Here is a 22,331-nt window from a genome sequence, read left to right on the forward strand (position 1 = left end):
TTGTGCACGCACACACACATGCCCATCATGAGTTTAAGCCACTGGGTCCAGGACTCGAACCGCAGTCAACTACATGTGAGTTCAGCAACATAGCCATTACGCTAACTGCTGGTCCCTGTGTTATTGGTCTTCACAATGACTTTTTTCCACATGACATCAAAAGCACAGGCAACAAAAGCAAAACAAGTGTGACTACATCAAATTAAAAACTTGAAGTTTACTAATAGATTGTATGCATTCTTACCACACAAAAAACACACGCAGACAAAGATACTAAGCAAGGCAATAAATATGTTAATTATCTTGATTGTAGTAACTATTTTATAACATATAAATATACTAAAACATCACACTGTACAATTTAGATATATGTAATTTTACTTGCCAATACACATGAAACTGATAAAAATAAGAACATCATCAAAGTATTGAATCAAAGGAAGTAAGACCCATAATTGAGAGTGATTTGAAAATTAAATTAGAAATTACTATACATTAGAAAATTGAGGACCAGCAGGTGGATAAGGATGTTGGGCTCTCACATGGACCTGGTGACTTGTGACTTGCTTTCTCACTCGGGGGGCGGCAGGTAGTGTGGTGGTGGTTGGGGGCACTGGATTCCCATATGACTGACCACGGTTTGAGTCCCAGATCTGGTGAACTGCTTTCTCACTTTCTCACTTTCTCTCTCTCTCTCCCCTCCTCCCTCCCTCTCTGGTCAAATTGAAATAAATAAATGAATGGATAAATAAAGTTAAATTGTAACTAATAATTCTTTTTTTTTAACTAGTAATTCTTTTTAAAGAAAGAAAGACAGAAAGAGAAAATTGAAGCATAGACCTGAAAAGCAAATGATGTTCTAGGACAAAGTGAAAAGAAATTAGGTTTATGGTATAAAAATTACTGGGTAGAATTAATAAACATTTGCAGTAAAAATATTCCATTTTAGTCAACATTATCTTGAACCAGGGTCATGGCAGAGGTAATGGGCAAAAACCAGAGCAGATACGAGACATATTTTGAAGTTACAGTGAGCAGAAATTGCAACTGAAAAAATTTAAGGGGAAAATCAAAGATGATTATGGATTTCAAACCTGGATTACTGAAGAAGACTAATGTCATTAAAAGAAATAAGGGAGGCAAATTGCAAAGAGAGGTAAAAGTAAAATACATATCTTTTTTCAGTCATTTTCTATAAAATAAAAGTTACAAGTAATATAGAAAACTATACTTCTAAGGATTAGGTCAATATTTTGGGCTAGTGTGTACGTGATTTTTAGTTTTTGTTTTATTTTGCTTTGTTTACCAAGGAGGGAAAAATATGTAGATTAAAAAAGAATGGGTTAATAATGAAAAGCAATTGATGTCTATCAGTGAACCTACAATCTCTAGTCTCACCTGAACTAACATGGTACCATGAAAAATAATTTCATAAGCATCAAGAACAATATTTTTATTGAGTCTAACTTTTGTTTTTATGTTTCATCTTGTGGAAAGATTACATCAATTTTTTTCTGAAAGCTATGCCTTCTACAGGATTTGTGGTTTTGACCTGAGTTTCTTTTGTCATGAAGCTTACACAAAAAATACACAGTTCAGATAGTTTTTAAAGTTTCCGGTTTTTTTCTTCCAAAACCTGAACCAAAATATTGGAACTAATAATCTGTAACTGATATCTCACACCTCTGCCTATGTATCTGGCAGCTCTTCTGCTTCCACCGTGAAACCATCAGCCACAAAATGGATTTAGCAGGGTATCTGGGACAGAAACAGTTGCAACAGTGTCTTGGGTTCCCTTTCTGTACTTTTTCCTTTTCTGAACCTGCTTGTTTGTTGGTTTGTTTTGTAGGAGTGAGAGGTTTCTCCCAGACCAGGCCCTCATGCTGCAATCCACCCTCAGCCTCAACCAGCCTGGATCACGGGCACACCAGTACATGCCAGGCACATACTGGGAGGTCCCAGGCTGCAAACCCAGGATCTTCCTATGTGGACCAACCACTGTCTGACCCTCTGCACTCCTCTTCTGTTTGCTCCTCTGCCTCTGTGGTCGCATTGATTATTTTTATTTTTAAATTTGCTATAGGGTGTATGCGTTCATCAGAGAGAGTGAGAGAAGGACAGTGAAAAATCACCCCCAAGGGGAGATGGCCACGGCCACACAAAAATCCTTTCTCCTCTACTCTCCTCTTGGGGTTTTGGGTACACACACACACACACACACACACACACACACACACAGGCCAAGCTTTCAAGTCACCAGTCTGAGACTTGAATGGCCATGTGGGATCTAGACACCTTCACCACAACGTCAGCTGTCCCTCACTTATGTTCTTTAAATTTAATTTTTTCACATATGTAAATTAAAAATTGAAACATTTTTTCTTGCATGTTAGTGCATTTGATGAGCTGCATCATACTAGTGGTTAATATTGTAGACCCAATAAGTAGATGATGTGTCCTGCCACTTTATAGCTAGTTATCCTTGGGGAGGTCATCTTCTCAGACTTCTCCATTAAACTGGAATGACAAGACATCAATCATACTCAACATTCAAAATCTATTTACCTATGATAAGCCAACACACACACACAGGCCAAGTGTGCTTTCAAGTCACCAGTCTGAGACTTGAATGGCCATGTGGGATCTAGACACCTTCACCACAACGTCAGCTGTCCCTCACTTATGTTCTTTAAATTTAATTTTTTCACATATGTAAATTAAAAATTGAAACATTTTTTCTTGCATGTTAGTGCATTTGATGAGCTGCATCATACTAGTGGTTAATATTGTAGACCCAATAAGTAGATGATGTGTTCTGCCACTTTATAGCTAGTTATCCTTGGGGAGGTCATCTTCTCAAACTTCTCCATTAAACTGGAATGACAAGACATCAATCATACTCAACATTCAAAATCTATTTACCTATGATAAGCCAGGCACTGTTCTAGATTCTTAAAGGTTATAGGATTATATGAGACAATACATATGAGCGGTCAGTTGTACCACTGTGCCAACCATCAGTGCTCTCTTGCAAGGCTTTTCTACAGCTCTTACCATAGCCAAGCTCCTTGTAAGTCGAGAATAATTTCTTGCCCCCCTGTTAAGCTTGACGCCATGACTTGCTCTAATAGACACAAGCAGATATGTATACCATGTCCCAGTAAAAGTTGTAAGTACTTTTTATTTCCCCCAACTTGACAGCAGAATGCTTCAGATAAGGACTTGATCCTTAAGCTATAGTATTAGGCAGGACATATGGTACAGAGATACATAGCTGTAAACTACAGATACGTAGATAATAGCTCTGTAACTGAGTATGAGTAAGAAATAGGTATGTAACTGTTAGCTCTGTAACAGAGTATGAGTAAGAAATGCACATACCATTGCTATTGCTATTCTGTGTCAACCCACACACTTAAAAATGAGAAATAGATATTTGTGCTTTCACACCACTGAGATCTCTTTAAATAAAAGCTGACTTACATGACATTATATGTTGCACATAAATATACTTTAGTAATAATAAGAAGCTAAAATATATAGTAAAAGTATATAAACACACTACAATATGAACATATTTCTTTCAATTTACTTACTTACCAAATATTTATTGAGAACTACCATGAGCCAGACACTTAGCTGCTAGAGGTCAGTGAGTGGGTAATATGTCTCTCACACACAGCTAACATTATTATGAAAACAAAAAGCTTTATAAGTATTACACGTATTCTTTAAAAAGTATAATAACCCACAGAATACATGGGTTAAGAAAAATCCAAATAAGGAAGACATGACAGGTGTTCAGTGTTCCGAGAAGGCTTCACTAAAAATGAAACTTTTGAGCAGAGCTCCAAAGGAAGTAAGGGAGTCAAGTGGCATCTGAGGAAAGCATATGCCAGGTGGAAAAGTCTTGATCCTAAAATGGCTGGAGTTCTTAAGGATTATTTAAGGTAACTTGGTAGTTGATAGAAGTGAATGAGGGGCACAGAGGGAAAAGTGGAGTCAGGAGGTATGAGGAAGCCAGACATTTATTTCTTGAGAGCTATTAGAAGTTTGATTTCTGCTCTGAATGAGATAGAAAAGTCACAGAAAAAAAAAAGCTCAATGATCAGGTAACATGATATTAGCTAAGTTCAAAAGGATCATTTAGGCTGCTGTTCTGATAATACAGTGTTAAAGGGTAAAAGCCAAGGAATCATTTTAAAAGAAATTGTGATAATCCATGCAGAGACTCTTCTGGCTTAGACCAAAGGTAGTAGTGAGAGTGATGAGGAATGACTCATGCATAGATCTTAAGCTAACATCTGATTGGATTTGTTCATACAGCATAAACAACTAGGGGAAAAAAAAACTGTCATTTGCTAAAAGAGGGAGGCATGAATGAGTGGCAGGATTGGGGGGCAGTTGGTAATCATGAATTAGCTTTTGGACATTGAGAAATAAGGGTAAGCTTGTTCTTTTTTGGCTTCCCTTTTGTTGACCTTCCAGAGAGGGACTGGACTTCCTGAAGTTCTGTGGAAACCACCAAACAGAATGGTGAATGTAATCAATCCTGCCAGACTACTGCAGTGGAATGGAGGATCAGAGGGGAATTACCCAGCTACTGCCAAAGGATTAAGTCCCCTGATTATGCCTGGGGAGGGGCTAGTGTGCCTCTGTCCTTGATACTAAAGTGATAGAACTGGCCTGGAGGTTAGGTTTTCATCAACTGAGAATGCCGCTGGGTCCCTGATCACTTTAGAAAGAAGACTCTGTTCTTTCTTGATGTGCAGTTTCAGAGCCTCCAGTCTGAATGTTGGATCATAGTCCAAGAGTTTGATATCTAAATCTAGAGTTTATTAGATCCCTGTGTACTGGCCAGAACAAAATTTCCCCAACAGTACTATCTTAATCGTAGGCTGTGTTCATTGTAGTTATTTTCCTTTATTATCTTTGAGATGTCTATTTAACATCCAGGTTGAGACATATAGTAGATTGTTTGTATTTAAGTCTGGAGTTCTAGAGAAACATTGGAGATGGAAATATAAATCTGGGAAACATGTATTAGTTGTTTCTTTGCTTGTTTGTTTAAATTGACAGGTAAAATTGTGTTCAATTTCTGAACAAAACATGTGTCTTGAAGCATATGTACGTTATGAAAGAACTAAATCTGCAAATTACCTCACATAGCTACTATTGATGCATTTGAAATGTGTCATGACAAGAAGACTGAGTCTGCCATGAGTGCTGATTAGATGCTTTCAGGGAATAAATGAAGATGTTCTGCTGAGAAGTCAGCAGAAGACCCTGAAAGAACCCCCTCTATCTTTCTCTCTGTCTCTCTCTCTGTCTCTTTCCATAACCTAATCAAATGACTAGAAATCACCACAAAGACAGAAGGAATATGAGGAAGCAAGAAAATGCCTTCATCCACAGATAGTAAAATAAAACTCACAGAAATGTCTGATAAAGAATTTATACTATTCATGACAAATCTAACAGAGATGGAAGAGAAGAGAGACAATGAACACCAGAAGAAAAGAGCTGATGGGTTCCAGAAGGTGAAGACAACATTCTTGAGAGAGCTGAAAGAAAAAATACACACCATAAAAGAGAACAAATGGGACTGTTCGAGCTGAAGACTATAATATGGGAAGTCAAAACCTCCCCTGAAAGTATTAAAAGCAGACTAGATCATACAGAAAATTGAATCTCAGATGTTGAGGATAGAATCACTGGACTGGGAACCAGCAGTTAGTGTAATAGCTATGTCACTTGACTCCCACGTAGTTGACCGCGGTTTGCGTCCTGGACCCGGTGGCTTAAAACTCATGCCAGGTGCATGTGCATGCATGCCCAAGATCCCAGGAGGAGAATGGAGGAGAAGGGATTGTGGTGTGACCATCCCCCCGGGGGGTGATTTCTTGCTTTCTGTCTCTATGTCTCTGTCTGTCTGGCGAGTGCACACGCCCTATAGCAAAAACCTCTCAAAAAAAAAAAAAAAGAAAAGAAAAAAAGAATCACTGGACTAGTAAAACCCACCATGAAGAATGAGAAAATAGGCCCCTCCAATAATAAGAATAATAAACAAGAAATACTTTTTATCATTAAACATCCAAATATCTGGATCATCAGTATCCCAGAAAGTGAAGAGACTAATATGAACTAATATTCTATGAAATCCTGGAAGAAAACTTTCAAACCTAGAGAGACATTCAAAGATCCAGACCTAAGAAATACAAAAGACCTCAAATAGGATCAACCCAAGAAGATCTTCTCCAAAACACATTATAGTAAGATTGACCAAAACCACAGACAAAGACAAGACACTAAGATTGGCAAGAGAGAAATATCAAGTTACCTACAAAGGATATCCCATAAGGCTAAAAGTGGCCCTTTCATTGGAAACAATGTGAGCAAGGAACGAATGGAAAAATATACTCAAAGTGATAAGTGAAAAACAATTTCAATGAAGAATACTATATCCAGCAAGATTATCCTTCATATGGGAAGAGAAGACAAGAACATTCTCAGATAAACAAAACCTGAAAGAATTTACCAACACCAGACCAGTTCTCCAAGAAGTTCTGAAGGGAGTGCTATCTCAGGAAAACTCAAGTCAGATACACAGAAATAAGAGTTCAAAAACAACTAAGAAAATGGCCAACTTAATGATAGGGACAAGTTCAGAGTTGTATGTCATCTTCCGTAATTTAAACAAAAAGATAGAGCCACAACAGAAGTACATGAGTCTGAAGTGAAATAGAATTTTGTGACTTTTGACTAAAACATTACTTATCTTTTTCTATGCTTTATTTTCCAGAGTTAAAGATTTTTTTCTTCTCTTGAGTTGTGGATAGGTCCACATACCTACTATTCGAACAGAATCCTAGCCTGTTTCCTTTAAGTCTGTTAGCTTTAAGTCTTAAGCAAGGTTCTCTTATTGTTAAAGCTAAAAATGCTTTTCTTGACATTAAAAATATATTAAAAAATAAATTAAATTAAATGTGTCATGACTTTCCCCAGACCTAATATTTTTATGATGAGAATACTGCATAGGCACCTTTTTAAGACTTTTCAAGAAAGGTCTATATTGTTAACTATAATTACCATTTTTATAATACAACTCTTGCATTTAACTCTTATTTACCCAAATATGTTGTATTCTTTGACCAACATCTCCTCAACTATCACTCCCTCTCACCCACCTCACTCCTGGTAACCATCATTCTATTGTGTCATCAGTAAAGTCATGCACTTTTGCATAGAAAAACATGTCATGACTTTCTCAACAACTAATACTTTCTATTATTCTATGAGCTCTACTTTTTTAGATTCTATTTGTAATTGAGATAATGTAGTATTTGTCTTTCTGTGCATGGCTTATTTCATTTAATATAACGTCATTCAGATTCATCTTTGGCTTTACAAATACCAGGATTTTTTTTTTATGAATAAATAGTACTTCACTGCGTATATTGACCACATTTTCTTATCTATTCATAGACATAAATTGATTCTATTTCTTGACTATTGTGAATAATACTACAATAAACAGGGTACTGTAGATATCTCTTTGACATACAGACTTCATTTCCTTTGGAAATATTCAGTAGTAGGATTGCTAGATTGTATGGTAGTTCTACCTTTTTTTTTTTTTAAGAAGTTTTTGCGTTGGGGTATGTGTACTCACTGGCGAGAGAGTGAGAAGGAAAGATGGAAATCACCCCCCAGGAGGGATGGCCACACCACACTCCCTTCTCTTCCATTCTTCTCCTGATATCTTATGTATGCATTCACAAATGCCTAGAATGTTTTCAAGTCACCTGGTTCGGGACTCGAACCGTGGTTAAACATGTGGGAGTCCAGCAACAGAACCACTATACCATCTGCTGGCTCCAAGTAATTATTTTCTTAATATTATGAGAACTTCCAGGGACCAGCAGTTAGCATAATGGCTATGTCACTGGACTCCTATGTAGTCGACCGCGGTTCGAGCCCTGGATCCGGAGACTTAAACTCACACCAGGCATGTGTGTGTGCATGCCCAAGATCCCAAGAGGAGAATGGAGGAGAAGGGATTGCGGTGTGGCCATCCTCCCTGGGGTGATTTCTCACTTTCTGTCTCTCTGTGTCTTTCTGGCAAGTGCATGTGCCCTATAGGAAAAAACCTCTAAAAAAAAAAAAAAAGATGAGAACCTCCATACTGCTTTTTATAATAGTTATACTAATTTACACTCCCACCAACAGCGTGCAAGGGCTATTTAATGGAAATAAATTTAAAATATGGAAATTGTTGAAGGCAATACTTGGGAATATTTGAAGTGTAGCCCAAGAGCAAAACATCACTAAAGGTAATTGAGAAATTAATAAAGTTTCTAACACTTGTAATTATAAGGCAACCACTTTGATTATTACAATTCTTAAATATGATGAAATTAGAGTTTAAATTACGACCTAACATTTGCATGTAGTAAAACATAACAGATTCAAACTCCTTTACCATGTTTATAAAGACGTTAAGACTAATTACAAGCAAGGATTGGGACTAGCAGTTGGCATAATGGCTATGTCGCTGGACTCCCATGTAGTAGACCGCAGTTCAAGTCCCAGACCCAGTGGCTTAAATTCACACCAGGCACATGTGCATGCATGCCCAAGATCCCAAGAGGAAAATGGAGGAGAAGGGATTGCAGCATGGCCACCCCTCCAGAGGATGATTTCTCACTTTCTGTCTCTCTCCGTCTTTCTGGTGAGCACATGTGCCCTATAGCAAAAACCTCTCAAAAACAAACAAACAAACAAACAAAAACAAGCAAGGACTTATGACAATGTTTTCTAAAGTTAATAAATTTAAGAAGCAGAATAGAAGGAGGACATTTTGGAATATTTACAGAAATAAAACATTGATTTCCTTGTCAGTTCTTCTAAACAAACAGGTTTGGAAATATTAGCGTACTGAAATCTCTTACCAGGGTAGAGAGTACAGTCCATGAATGACAAATCATCAATTGCAATATCTCCAGTGAATCCATCTCCCACTGACGCCTCCACCAAAATCTAAGACAAATATAAGAAATTTGTTGATAATGTGAAGGAAATTTATTATGTGACCATTTAGCTAAAAAAAAGTCAGAATTTACCTAAAAACAACTTTTTTAACTATTATAAAAACACATTGCACTGGGACTAGCAGATGGTGTAATGGTTATGTCCTTCGACTCCTACATAGTCAGTCATGGTTTGAGTTCCAGGTGTGGGGGCTTAAAACTTGAATCGGGCACATGTGCATGCATACCCAAAATCCCAAGAGAAGAATGGAGGAAAAGGGACTGTGGCATGGCCATTCCCCTAGGGGGTGATTTCTCATTTCCTGTCTCTCTGGAATGGGCGCATGCCCTATAGCAAAAATCTCTCTCTAAAAAATAACACATTGCTATCTTCTCCAGAAGGGTCATTTTGACTCTTCTTGAATGCTTCCAGCAACAGGAAACTCCACACTTTACTGGGCTCATTAGACCTGCATAATTTATTCTTTCTGATGAATTTCAACTTTCTGAAATTTCAGTATCAGATAGATAATTAATTCTTTGTTTCTTTTTAAAAATTGTTTGCTTAATTTTATTTATCATTTTTTTTTTTTATTTGCTACAGGGAATGTGTGCTTACCGGAGAGACATGAGGGTCAGGGAAGTGGGGACAAAGAAAGAGAAAGTGAGAAAACTAGCAGTCAGGTCTGGGACTTGGGCTACAGTAGGCCATGAGGGAGTCCAGTGCCTTAACCATCATGCCACCTGCTGGTTCCAGCTTCCCTATATGTTTCAACATTTAGTTCTAGATTTGCCTTGTTTCCTTCTGATCCTTTAAGTATTGTAAGGAAATGATTGCCCCTATTCCCGCCATTGCCTTTGCCCACATAATTCATCTGCGTCCTAAATTAAACTTCCTCATGCTTCTGGAAACCCAATTTGCTACCAGAGTTACATGCTAGGATGTGTATTTTCAAAGGCTTTAAAATTTTTCTCACACACAGACCTTATTCTCTAACACTTTATGAAATTGGCTAATCATTATTAGATCTCTTTCAGAGCCACATTAATCACAGTGAACTCGGATGACATTTGTGCTGTTACAAGGGGCTGCAATTCCACCAAAACTCCAGTAAAATATGAAATACTGACAAACCGCTATAGTAGCTGGCAGATTGTGATTAGGGCTGAGATTTACTATAATAGAATTAATCATGATGAATTATTTTAATACTTATGCAAATGTGTTGCATACTTACTAAGACTCTTGCTATAATTTAATAATAAAGAACTTCAAGCAAACTCTGACTTAAGAAAAATGCATTTTTTACCACTATTATATGAACATGTGTTTTCATTTAATTTTTCCTCACCAGTACTTTATGTAGGATTTAAACATTCTATTTCATTTTTTAAGTTCCCTCCTCCATCAAAAGTTATCCCAGACATGGGGCCAACAGATAACATGGTGGCATGGACTCCCACTTGGCTGACCATAGTTTGAGTCCTGGACCTGGCAGCTTGCATTCTTGTTTGTCTGTCTCTCTCTGATGAGTGTACATGCCCTGAAGCAAATTAAAAAATTATAATAATGATCAATAAAATAAATAATTCTTTTTTTTTTAAATGCTATCACATGCATTGATGCCCTAGTTGAAGGAGAGAATTTTTAAAGGTCAAATTACTGACCTCAAACCCCTTGACATCTTGCTCAACTTTGCAGTCTTTATTGAGAACTACCAGGATTTTCTCACTGATTTGTCAATTAAAATTGGAAAAGGTTTATGCATCTGACTATTGGGCAGAGTCTACCTGATATCGTCTAAAGGCCATTTTATGGTTATATACAGAAAGTGTCCTGCTGCTTTACAATGAGTAACTCCAAATACAAATTGTGCCCTCCTGTTCATTGTTACCATAACTGAAATACAGAAAGAGTACATAAAATTGTAGAAAAAAATGCTCAGTAAAAATTATATACTTATTCTCTATAGACAAACAACAGAAGGCTAAATTTAGTAGAGTATACTAAAAGAAAATATTTTTTGCATTAATAGAAGAAAGACTAATTTGGTAAACAAGGGGAAAGGCATAAGAAAAAATAAATTAATTCATAATAAGTGACTTGCATCGGGAACCAGCAGTTAGCGTAATGGCTATGTTGCTGGACTCCCACGTAGTCGACCGCGGTTCGTGTCCCGGACCCGGTGGCTTAAAACTCACGCTGGGCGCATGTGCGTGCATGCCCAAGATCCCGAGAGGAGGATGGAGGAGAAGGGATTGCAGCGTGACCATCCCCATCCCCCTGGGGGGTGATTTCTTGCTTTTTGTCTCTATGTCTCTGTCTGTCTGGTGAGCGCACGTGCCCTATAGCGAAAACCTCTCCGGAAAAAAAATAAATAAATAAGTGACTTGCATCAATATGTGTATATCCCACTGTAATATACCACAGGATATGCAAATAATCAGCTCAGAAAAAGCTGAAAGATAAAGGACAAACTAGAGAAAACAAGAATAAGCACTATGGTATAACCATGTTGCTCGTGATTATCCCTAGTTTATTAACAGAGAGAACATTGATATCACAATTCAAAAGTTTATGGAAAGTACAATTGTACATACAAACATCTGTAAGCTAACCTGAGGAATAGATACACGTATATAAATAGCTCCATTCTGGTGTATCAGCTCAATTAGTATATTCCTTTTGTTTTCTTTATATGGTCACACATTAAAAAACTGGCTATTTATGGAAATTACAGATGACATTCTGTAACCCAGAGTAGATCATACCAGGTAAGCAGGTATGATCTAACATTAAAAGGGTGTTAGCATAAGATTCATTTCTTTTGGAATTTACTTTTTATTACATGACAAGAATTTTGATACTGCTTGTATTAGAATTCTGTGCCAACTATTTCAAGGAAGAAGACAACTGGGTCTTGCTCTAACACAATGTAATCATAATTTTAATAAAAATATCTTTAATGTGCCACCTCTCAAATGTTAGCATTCTTGAGACTTAATGAACAGTAATCACTATTTATTTAGAGAGAGTTTTGCCATAGGGCACATTTGCCTGCCAGAGAGACAGAGAGAGAGAGAGAGAGGCAAAAGGCAAGAAATTACCCCCTGGACTGGGTTGTGACATAACCCCTTTTCCTCCATTCTCCTGTTCAGATTTTGGGCACACAAGCACACGTGCCCAGTATGAGTTTTAAGCCTCTGGGTCCAGGACTCAAACAGCAGTCAACTCTGTGGGAGTTTAGTAATGTAACCATTATGCCATCTGCTGATCCCCAATAATTACAATTTAGATATTAAACTATAAATTTCTACTAATAACTGTGGTCTTTTGTATACCAAGTCATTTTTTTAAAAAGTCTTTTTAATAACAAATCATACCTCATGTACAAAGTTGTAAAAGCTGAAGTTTAATTCTACTTTTGCTCTATAGGCATCTAATTGAGCATTATAAACTTATCATGAGAAACTAGTGCTAAGAAAAGGATCCCCAAAAAGAACAAACCCAGGTAGCTTTATTCTGGGAAATTCCCTTTCGTTTCTGTCTCTCTCCTGTCCCACGCCCCCCTTAAACAGAAGGATATTAAAACAGAAATACTAAACACTATATGCAAGACAGTATTGCCATTCTGAACATTAGGGAAACCACATTTTATCCCTAAGTTCTATCAGTACCTTACTGAATGGCTTTAATGGGTAATTGAAAATTCAGTTTAATCTAAATGGCCTGCCTTATCTTAGAAGCCAATTCTACTTACATTAGAACTATCACTGGCTTGGAAATTTTATGAAGTAAAACCAGCTCTTCTTTGTTGTTCTTTTCATGAACTGCTTCAGGCCCCAAATAAAGATGGAGTGGTCTTGCCAACTACAATATATTAAAACGTCTAGGCTCACACATTAAGCTCTTTGTCTGATCTCAATCTCCCATATATTTAAGAAACTGAATTATTGACCCGAAATTTTAAATGATATGGAAACTATTGTCATCACACACATATTCACTCACACTCTCATTTTAGGCTCTGTTAAGTCATAAGGGAAATAAAATTACTTCACCTTGTCACCTACTTTCCAGCTATTATGTATTTGAATAAAGGATACAAAATTTCAATATATCGATTCGTGATATAATGCATCTTCATCAAGATACAAAAGAAAGAAATTCTTGTTTATCATTTATAAGTGTGTATATTCTATGTGGAGCAACTGGTGGGAAGCCAAAATGGAAAGCCATTTTGGAAAGTGATTTGGCAGTTTCTTTTCTATGTAATTACTTATTTTACTTATTATTATTATTTTTAGTTTGCTATAGAGCACATGCATACACCAGAGAGAGAGAGAAGGAGAGAGAGTGTGTGTGTGTGTGTGTGTGTGTGTGTGTGTGTGCAAGGTAGGTGCCAGGTCCAGGACTCAAACTGCAGTTGGTCATGTGGGAGACCAGCACTCCAACCACTGGACCACCTATTGATCCCAGCAGTGTCTTATAAAATTAAACACACACTTTCAAATGATGTGGCAGTTACACACATAGGCATTTTGCTTACCTAAAAGAAATGAAAATGTATTTGAACAAAAATCCATTTACGAAGTTTGTACAAACTTTACTTATAATCACCAAAAGATAGAAATAACCCAAATATCCTTCAAGTAGTGAACAGATAAGCAAATTGCAGTACACCTGCATAATGGAATATCACTCAGCAAAAAAAAGGAACTAATGACATATACAACAATAGCTATGAGCCTAAAATGTCTAGATGAAGTGAAGCAGCAAGACTCAAAGCCTACATACTTTATTAATTTACTTATATGACATTCTAGAAAAATCAGGAATAAAGAGAAAGAAATTAGATTTGTGTTTCCAAGGGCTGAGAGTACAAGTAGGGTACTGACTAAGAAAAGGAATGGGAATTTGGGAAGAAGGATGATGGGAATATTTTCTATCTTGGTTGTGATGGTAATTATGCAAGAATATATAGGTGTTAAAATTTGTAGAACTGCACACCTAAACGGGATGACATTTACTTATGTAAATTATACCTCAAAGAATAAAGAAAAAAATCATTTAAACTATATTTAGTACTGTTAATAGATATGGTTACTATTTTTAAAAATATATTTTAAATTTTCCAGAAGGTACATGTACTCACCAGAGAGAGAGCAAGCAAGAGAAAGTGAAAACACACCTCCCCATGGGGGTGTGGTGGTCACCCCACGATCTCTTCTCCATCTCTCCCTCCTTTTTGAATTTTGAGCATATAGGCACATGCACCCTGCATGTTTTTCAGGCCACTGGGTCTGGGACTTAAACTATGTAGTTAGCCATGGGGAATCCAGCTGCCTCAAACACCCTGCCACTGGCTGGGGCGGGGTATTTTACCCACGCCCCCCTTAAACAGAAGGATATTAAAACAGAAATACTAAACACTATATGCAAGACAGTATTGCCATTCTGAACATTAGGGAAACCACATTTTATCCCTAAGTTCTATCAGTACCTTACTGAATGGCTTTAATGGGTAATTGAAAATTCAGTTTAATCTAAATGGCCTGCCTTATCTTAGAAGCCAATTCTACTTACATTAGAACTATCACTGGCTTGGAAATTTTATGAAGTAAAACCAGCTCTTCTTTGTTGTTCTTTTCATGAACTGCTTCAGGCCCCAAATAAAGATGGAGTGGTCTTGCCAACTACAATATATTAAAACGTCTAGGCTCACACATTAAGCTCTTTGTCTGATCTCAATCTCCCATATATTTAAGAAACTGAATTATTGACCCGAAATTTTAAATGATATGGAAACTATTGTCATCACACACATATTCACTCACACTCTCATTTTAGGCTCTGTTAAGTCATAAGGGAAATAAAATTACTTCACCTTGTCACCTACTTTCCAGCTATTATGTATTTGAATAAAGGATACAAAATTTCAATATATCGATTCGTGATATAATGCATCTTCATCAAGATACAAAAGAAAGAAATTCTTGTTTATCATTTATAAGTGTGTATATTCTATGTGGAGCAACTGGTGGGAAGCCAAAATGGAAAGCCATTTTGGAAAGTGATTTGGCAGTTTCTTTTCTATGTAATTACTTATTTTACTTATTATTATTATTTTTAGTTTGCTATAGAGCACATGCATACACCAGAGAGAGAGAGAAGGAGAGAGAGTGTGTGTGTGTGTGTGTGTGTGTGTGTGTGTGTGCAAGGGGCCAGGGCCAGGACTCAAACTGCAGTTGGTCATGTGGGAGACCAGCACTCCAACCACTGGACCACCTGTTGGTCCCAGCAGTGTCTTATAAAATTAAACACACACTTTCAAATGATGTGGCAGTTACACACATAGGCATTTTGCTTACCTAAAAGAAATGAAAATGTATTTGAACAAAAATCCATTTACGAAGTTTGTACAAACTTTACTTATAATCACCAAAAGATAGAAATAACCCAAATATCCTTCAAGTAGTGAACAGATAAGCAAATTGCAGTACACCTGCATAATGGAATATCACTCAGCAAAAAAAAAGGAACTAATGACATATACAACAATAGCTATGAGCCTAAAATGTCTAGATGAAGTGAAGCAGCAAGACTCAAAGCCTACATACTTTATTAATTTACTTATATGACATTCTAGAAAAATCAGGAATAAAGAGAAAGAAATTAGATTTGTGTTTCCAAGGGCTGAGAGTACAAGTAGGGTACTGACTAAGAAAAGGAATGGGAATTTGGGAAGAAGGATGATGGGAATATTTTCTATCTTGGTTGTGATGGTAATTATGCAAGAATATATAGGTGTTAAAATTTGTAGAACTGCACACCTAAACGGGATGACATTTACTTATGTAAATTATACCTCAAAGAATAAAGAAAAAAATCATTTAAACTATATTTAGTACTGTTAATAGATATGGTTACTATTTTTAAAAATATATTTTAAATTTTCCAGAAGGTACATGTACTCACCAGAGAGAGAGCAAGCAAGAGAAAGTGAGAACACACCTCCCCATGGGGGTGTGGTGGTCACCCCACGATCTCTTCTCCATCTCTCCCTCCTTTTTGAATTTTGAGCATATAGGCACATGCACCCTGCATGTTTTTCAGGCCACTGGGTCTGGGACTTAAACTATGTAGTTAGCCATGGGGAATCCGGCTGCCTCAAACCCCCTGCCACTGGCTGGTTAAGTGTATTTACTATTTCACTGTTTTTTCTATATTGCTAATTTATTGCATGACATTTTATAACTGGCAGAAGTAATCTCAAGCATCTCAATATTCTTCAATTTAACTATGGAAAAAACTTCCCTTGTTATCCATTACTGATTTCAGAAAACTAGTATTTGATTTTCCTTATACTCCTTAATGAAGTCCACTTTTTACTTTTTTTTCATAATTAAAAGTGAAGAAACAACGTGAATTAAAAGAATCTCTGTTTTAGCCTGTTTCTACAAACCTGCCTAAACAGTGAAACAGTTACATTATTAAAACACATTTAGACAACTATCCGATATTTTGCAATATAACCTATTTCTTTTTTAGCGATTTATTTACATTTAATCGTTGTATATCTTCACAGCATACAATATGGCTTTTCAAAGCATAAAAGCATAGCATGGCAAACAAGTCAAAAATATTTCTGTACACATCATTCTCAACAGGTAACTTCTCACTTGTGAGACTGTTAAAATTATTTTATATGCTCCTTCCTCCCACTCTCTTGTTTCCACCACCTCCTATACAGTCTCTGGTAGCTACACTTGTTTTCTCTGCTATTAATATCTTTCAATCTGTCAGTTTCTGCCATAAAGTACAGACATTTAGTATACATTGAGTGGAGAAATACAATGTCTGCCTTTCATAGTCTAACTTGCTTCACTTAACATTAAATCTTCCATATCCTTTCGCTTTGTATCAAATGTGAAAGTCTCAGTTTTCATAACTAAGTAGTATTCCATAGTGTATATATACCATATTTTTTCAATCCAGTCATGCCTTTGTGAGCATTTAGATTGATTTCATGTCTCAGCAATTGTGAGTAATGCTTCAATAAATACAGATGTACAAATACCTTTTTGACTGTTGGACTATCCTTTGGGTCAATACGCAGGAGTGGTATTACTGGGTCTTATGGTAGCTCTATTTGTAAGTGCTGGAGGAATCTCTATATTTTCCACAGTGGCTGTGCTAATTTACATTCCCATCAACAGTAAAGGAGGGTTCTCTTTTTACCACAGCCTCACTAACACTAGTTCTTTATATTTTTGAACATAGCCATTCTACCTGGGTTAAATGATATCTCTTATTTTCATGTGGTTTGGACTTCCATTTCCCTTATGATAAGAGATGTTGAAAATTTTTTTCAAGCTTTTTGGCCATTTGTATGTCTTTCTTGGAAAGTTTTATGTTAATTTCATTTGCCAATTTTTAATTGCATTATTTGCTTTTTCCAAGTATGCTGCTTTTTTTTTTCTTTTTTTCTTTTTTGAGAGAGATTTTTGCTATAGGACATGTGCACTTGCTAGAAAGACAGAAAGATATAAAGACAGAAATTATCTCCCAGAAGTACGACCACACTGTAACCCCTTTTCCTCCATTCTCCTCTCAAGATTTTGGGCACACACGTACATGCGCCTGGCATGAGTTTTAAGCCACCAGGTCCGGGACTTGAACCGCAGTCGACTATGTGGGAGTCCAGTGATGCAACTATTATGCTATTCGCTGGTCCTACAAGGAAGTATAAAAACAGAAATTATCTCCCAGAAGTACGACCACACTGTAACCCCTTTTCCTCCATTCTCCTCTCAAGATTTTGGGCACACACGTACATGCGCCTGGCATGAGTTTTAAGCCACCAGGTCCGGGACTTGAACCGCAGTCGACTATGTGGGAGTCCAGTGATGCAACTATTATGCTATTCGCTGGTCCTACAAGGAAGCTGTGTTAGTTCCCTATTTATTCCAGATATCAATCCTTCATCTAAAGCAAGTTTGCAAATAATCTCTCCCAAATATTCTTTCTCAATATAAGGATTGTATCTTAACTCTGATTACTGTTTTCTTTGCTGTGCAGAAGCCTTTTAGCCTGATATAGTCCTTTAACTTACAATTCCTGGAGGCCCCTAGAAAGGCAGCAAGAAATATCAAACTTCCAGGCTAATACTTAAGAAGATATTAGCTAGACTCAATATAAAATGTTTTCTTTTTCTTTTTTTTCTTTTTGGAGAGGTTATCGCTATAGGGTGCATGCACTCGCCAGACAGACAGAGAGAGACAGAGAGACAGAAAGCAAGAAATCACCCCCCAGGGGGGATGGCCACACTGCAATCCCTTCTCCTCCATTCTCCTCTCGGGATCTTGGGCACACACGCACACGCGCCCGGCATGAGTTTTAAGCCACCAGGTCCGGGACGCGAACTGCGGTCGACTACGTGGGAGTCCAGCGACATAGCCATTACGCTAACTGCTGGTCCCAATATAAAATGGTTTTAAATCATCTTTTACATTGTTTAACCATCTTTTGAACTGATTCACCCTGAAACCAATTTCTATAAAACTCAGATTTTGTCTTAGTAATTTTGTTTCTAACTGTGTTCATATTACCTACACAAAACAGAGAAGAATAACAGGTGCTTTTCAATTATTATAATAGACATACGAAACCATCTGTCATTAAACATGGGCTATAAAAGCCATAGTTAAACTGTGCAAGAAGCTGGGAACAGAAATAGATAATAAAAATAAAACTTTGGTAGTAGGAAAGATGAAATAAAATTCTGGGACAGATAAGTAGGTCAAGTCCTATAAGAGGATTACTTTTTAAAAATCTAATATTTACCTAATCTGACTGAGTTCTTATGGGGGGGGGAAGCATTTCCTTTTCAATTTTTTTGTGGATCATTTGGCATTATATTTCTTAGCTAATTTTGTCTTTATGAAATAAAGCTTGCTACAAATTTTTGAATCCTAAAATTAAAATGAATGCCTTCTTAGGCATTTGGGTCAAGTGTTTCCATGTTTATCAACAAAAAGTCATCCCATCCTTGAATATCTCACCACTTAGGCTAAAGACTAGACTCGGCTCACAGTTTAATTTAACCCAAAAAGGACTCTCAAGTCACATAGGTTGCCAACATTTAGCTTTAGAATTATTCAATTTTATTCATTATTATTATTTAACTTGTTATAGGGCATGTGCACTCACCAGAAGGAGAGAGGAAGAGGGAGAGAGGAAATGAGAGAGAGAGAAAATGAGAAAGTTGAGTCCTGTCAGGCCTGGGACTCAAACTGCAGTTTTAAGTATTAAGTCCAACATCTTAACCACCACACCACCTACTGGACCCAGTTGTCATCTTTTTAGAAGTAGGACAGGTTACAAGATACTGCTTCTCAGTTGCCTCAGCCCCCAGTATTCTAAAGCTAAAGCTAAATGTCAATTGCCATTTCTTATTTTACATTGGACCTAGTACTCTCGATTCATTCCTTTGCCCAATTCCCATAGACATTTAGGTCAGAAACTATGAAGGGTCTGAGATTTTACTCTCAGGATGACAAGTTAGCTTATTACCATTTCATACACATTGTCCCTCAGTATGTGCAGGGACTGGTTCCAGAAACCTGCTGTAACCAAAATCCATGATGATTGGGTCTGTTATAAAAATCTGTAGTATTTGCATATAACCTGAGCACATCATTCTAAATGCCAACCCTCAGAGTGGCAGAATATATTTGCAAATTCTCCTTTAGATCAGGGACTGATAACCAGAATATACAGGGAACTCAAGCAGCTTACATAGAAAAAAAAATAATTATCGATCCAATAAAAAAGATGGGCAAATAAGCTGAACGGACAACTCTCCAAAGAAGACGTAAAAACAGCCAAAAAGAATATGAATAAATGCTCGACACACCTTATGATAAGGAGATGCAAATTAAAACCACAATTAGATACTACCTAAGGGAGAATGACTACGATTAAAAAAAAATAAAGAATGATAAGTACTGACAAGGCTGTAGAGAAAAGGGAGCTCTACTACACCGTTAGTGGGAATGTAAATCAGTATATTCACTGTGGAAGATAATATGAAGATGTCTCAAAGATCTATAGAACTACCACATGATACACAAATCCCACTGCTGGGTATCTACCCAAAGGATAGGAAGGCACTCAGTTGGAAAAACACTTGCACATCCATGTTTATTGCAGCATTATTCACATTAGCTAAGACATGGAACCAACCCAAATGTCCACCAACAGATGAGTGGATTGAACAAGTGTGGCACATATACACTACAGAATACTCTTCAGCCATAAAAATAAATAAATAAATAAATAAACGATCGTGGCATTTGATCCAAAGTAAATAAATATGGAAAAGTACTGCTAAGTGAAGTCAGCCAAACTATAGAAAAGAGGCACTGCATGTCCCCATTTAATATATACAAAATATCTGCACTTTATGGCAGAAACTGAAATGTCAGATGATATAAAAACATGGAGAGCAACTGTGGATACCACAGATGGTGTGGTAGGAGGGTGGGAAATGGCAGAGGGTAAGAGGGAGGAAAAAGAAATTAATTAGTTAAAAATAATTTAAAAGGGAGATACAAATCAAAACTACAATGAGATACCATTGAACCCCAGTCAGAATTGCTAAGATTAAAAAAATAAAGAATGGTAAGTGTTGGAAGGTTGTAGTGAAAAGAAAACACTCCTACACTGTTGGTGGGCATGTAAATTAGTACGGCCACTGTGAAGAACAATATGGACGTTCCTAAACAACCTACAAATAGAACAATCGTATGACCCAGTAACCCCACTCCTGGGTATCTACCCAAAGGATAAGAATACACTCAGCTGGAAAAACACTTGCACATCTATGTTTACTGCAGCTTTAAGAATTGATAAGATATGGAATCAACCTAAATGTCCAAAACCAGATGAATGGATTCAAAAGTGTGGCACATGTGCTCAATGGAATACTACTCAGCCATAAAAAAAATTATGAGACTATGACATTTGATTGAAAATGGATGAATATGTAAAATGCAATGCTAAGTGAAGCAAACCAAACTATGAAAGAGGCATTATGTGTCCCTAATTGATAGATACTGAATGTTTGCACTCGACAGCAGATTGGAAGGTGTAAAATCATGGAGGCGACCATGGTACTAGAGACAGTGTGGGAGGAGGGTGGACAATGTGGAGCAGGAGAGAGGGAATTAAGGGGGGAAGAAAGCAAAACATTTAATGAGCACGAAAATGGAAAATTATCTGTTGATGATAGTGTGTAGGGTAGTATCTTTAACAGGACTAATATGTAGTGTATGCACGCTGGGAAAGTTCATTTTGTAGGCTGTAAAGGTGTACAGTAGTTACATGTGAAAAAATAATAAAGGGAAAAAGGAAATGAATGCATTGAGAAATATCTGAGAATAAAAATCATAAACAATAAAAACAAAAAAGATCACCTCTAGATTACTTATAATACCTAATACAATGTAAATGCTATGTAAATACATTGAATTTTTAGTGAATGATGGCAAGAAAAAAAATAATAAAGACTGTTCACATTTGGTGCAGATGCAGCCAATATTTTTGACTCCAAATATTTTTGATCTATGGCTGGTGGAACCCCCTGATATGGCACCTGCAATAGGAGGGCAGATTGTTCTTACAGAACAGACTAGACCCTGATTTAGAGGAATAGCAAAAAGTAACAGACAAAGAAATACAATCCATTGGTTCTGTAGTTCCCACAGAGCAACATAAGGAGGGCCAGATATTTACCCACTTGTGTGGTGGTGCACAGGAGAAAGGACCATAGCCTGAGGAGGCTTTGGTTGTTGCAGGCACTGGCATATCTACCCGTTTTCTCCAGGGAGAGGGAGATGGGTGGGAGGAAAGTTGATCTTTACCCTAGAATGCAGCAAATGTCTCAAGGTAAAGGCATTCACATGTGCCTTTCACTTAAAGGATATACTATAAAGCTCAAGAAATCCACAGTGCGTTAGATGATGCTACATCCATGAAATATTCAATTTGTGGGGACCAGCAGGGGACCTAGTTGTTAAGGCACCGGACTTTCATATGGTCAACTATGGTTTGAGTTCCAGACCTGGTGGCTTGAGACTGACACTGGGCACATGTGCACGCGTGCCCAAAATCCCAAGAGGAAAATGAAGGGAGGCTGGTTTCTCACTTTATTTCTCTGTGCTTCCAGTGAGCATGCAGCTTATAGCAGAAAATCTCTCTCTAAAAAAGAATGAAATATTCATCTGTGAAAGCACAAT

The 22,331-nt window shown here is 37.1% G+C and overlaps 1 protein-coding gene across 1 annotated transcript in view; it reads right to left on the minus strand.

The window, feature by feature from the left end:
• MALRD1 (MAM and LDL receptor class A domain containing 1) overlaps nt 1–22,331 on the minus strand; it is a 400,826-nt gene that overhangs the window by 133,841 nt on the left and 244,654 nt on the right. Inside the window, exon 19 of the mRNA XM_014584241.1 lies at nt 8,952–9,039. Coding sequence (XP_014439727.1) covers nt 8,952–9,039 — 88 coding nt within the window. The remainder of the gene's footprint in view (nt 1–8,951; nt 9,040–22,331) is intronic.

Source organism: Tupaia chinensis, unplaced genomic scaffold (genome assembly GCF_000334495.1).
Source record: "Tupaia chinensis unplaced genomic scaffold, TupChi_1.0 Scaffold146079_1, whole genome shotgun sequence".
In the NCBI taxonomy this organism is placed as follows: domain Eukaryota; kingdom Metazoa; phylum Chordata; class Mammalia; order Scandentia; family Tupaiidae; genus Tupaia; species Tupaia belangeri.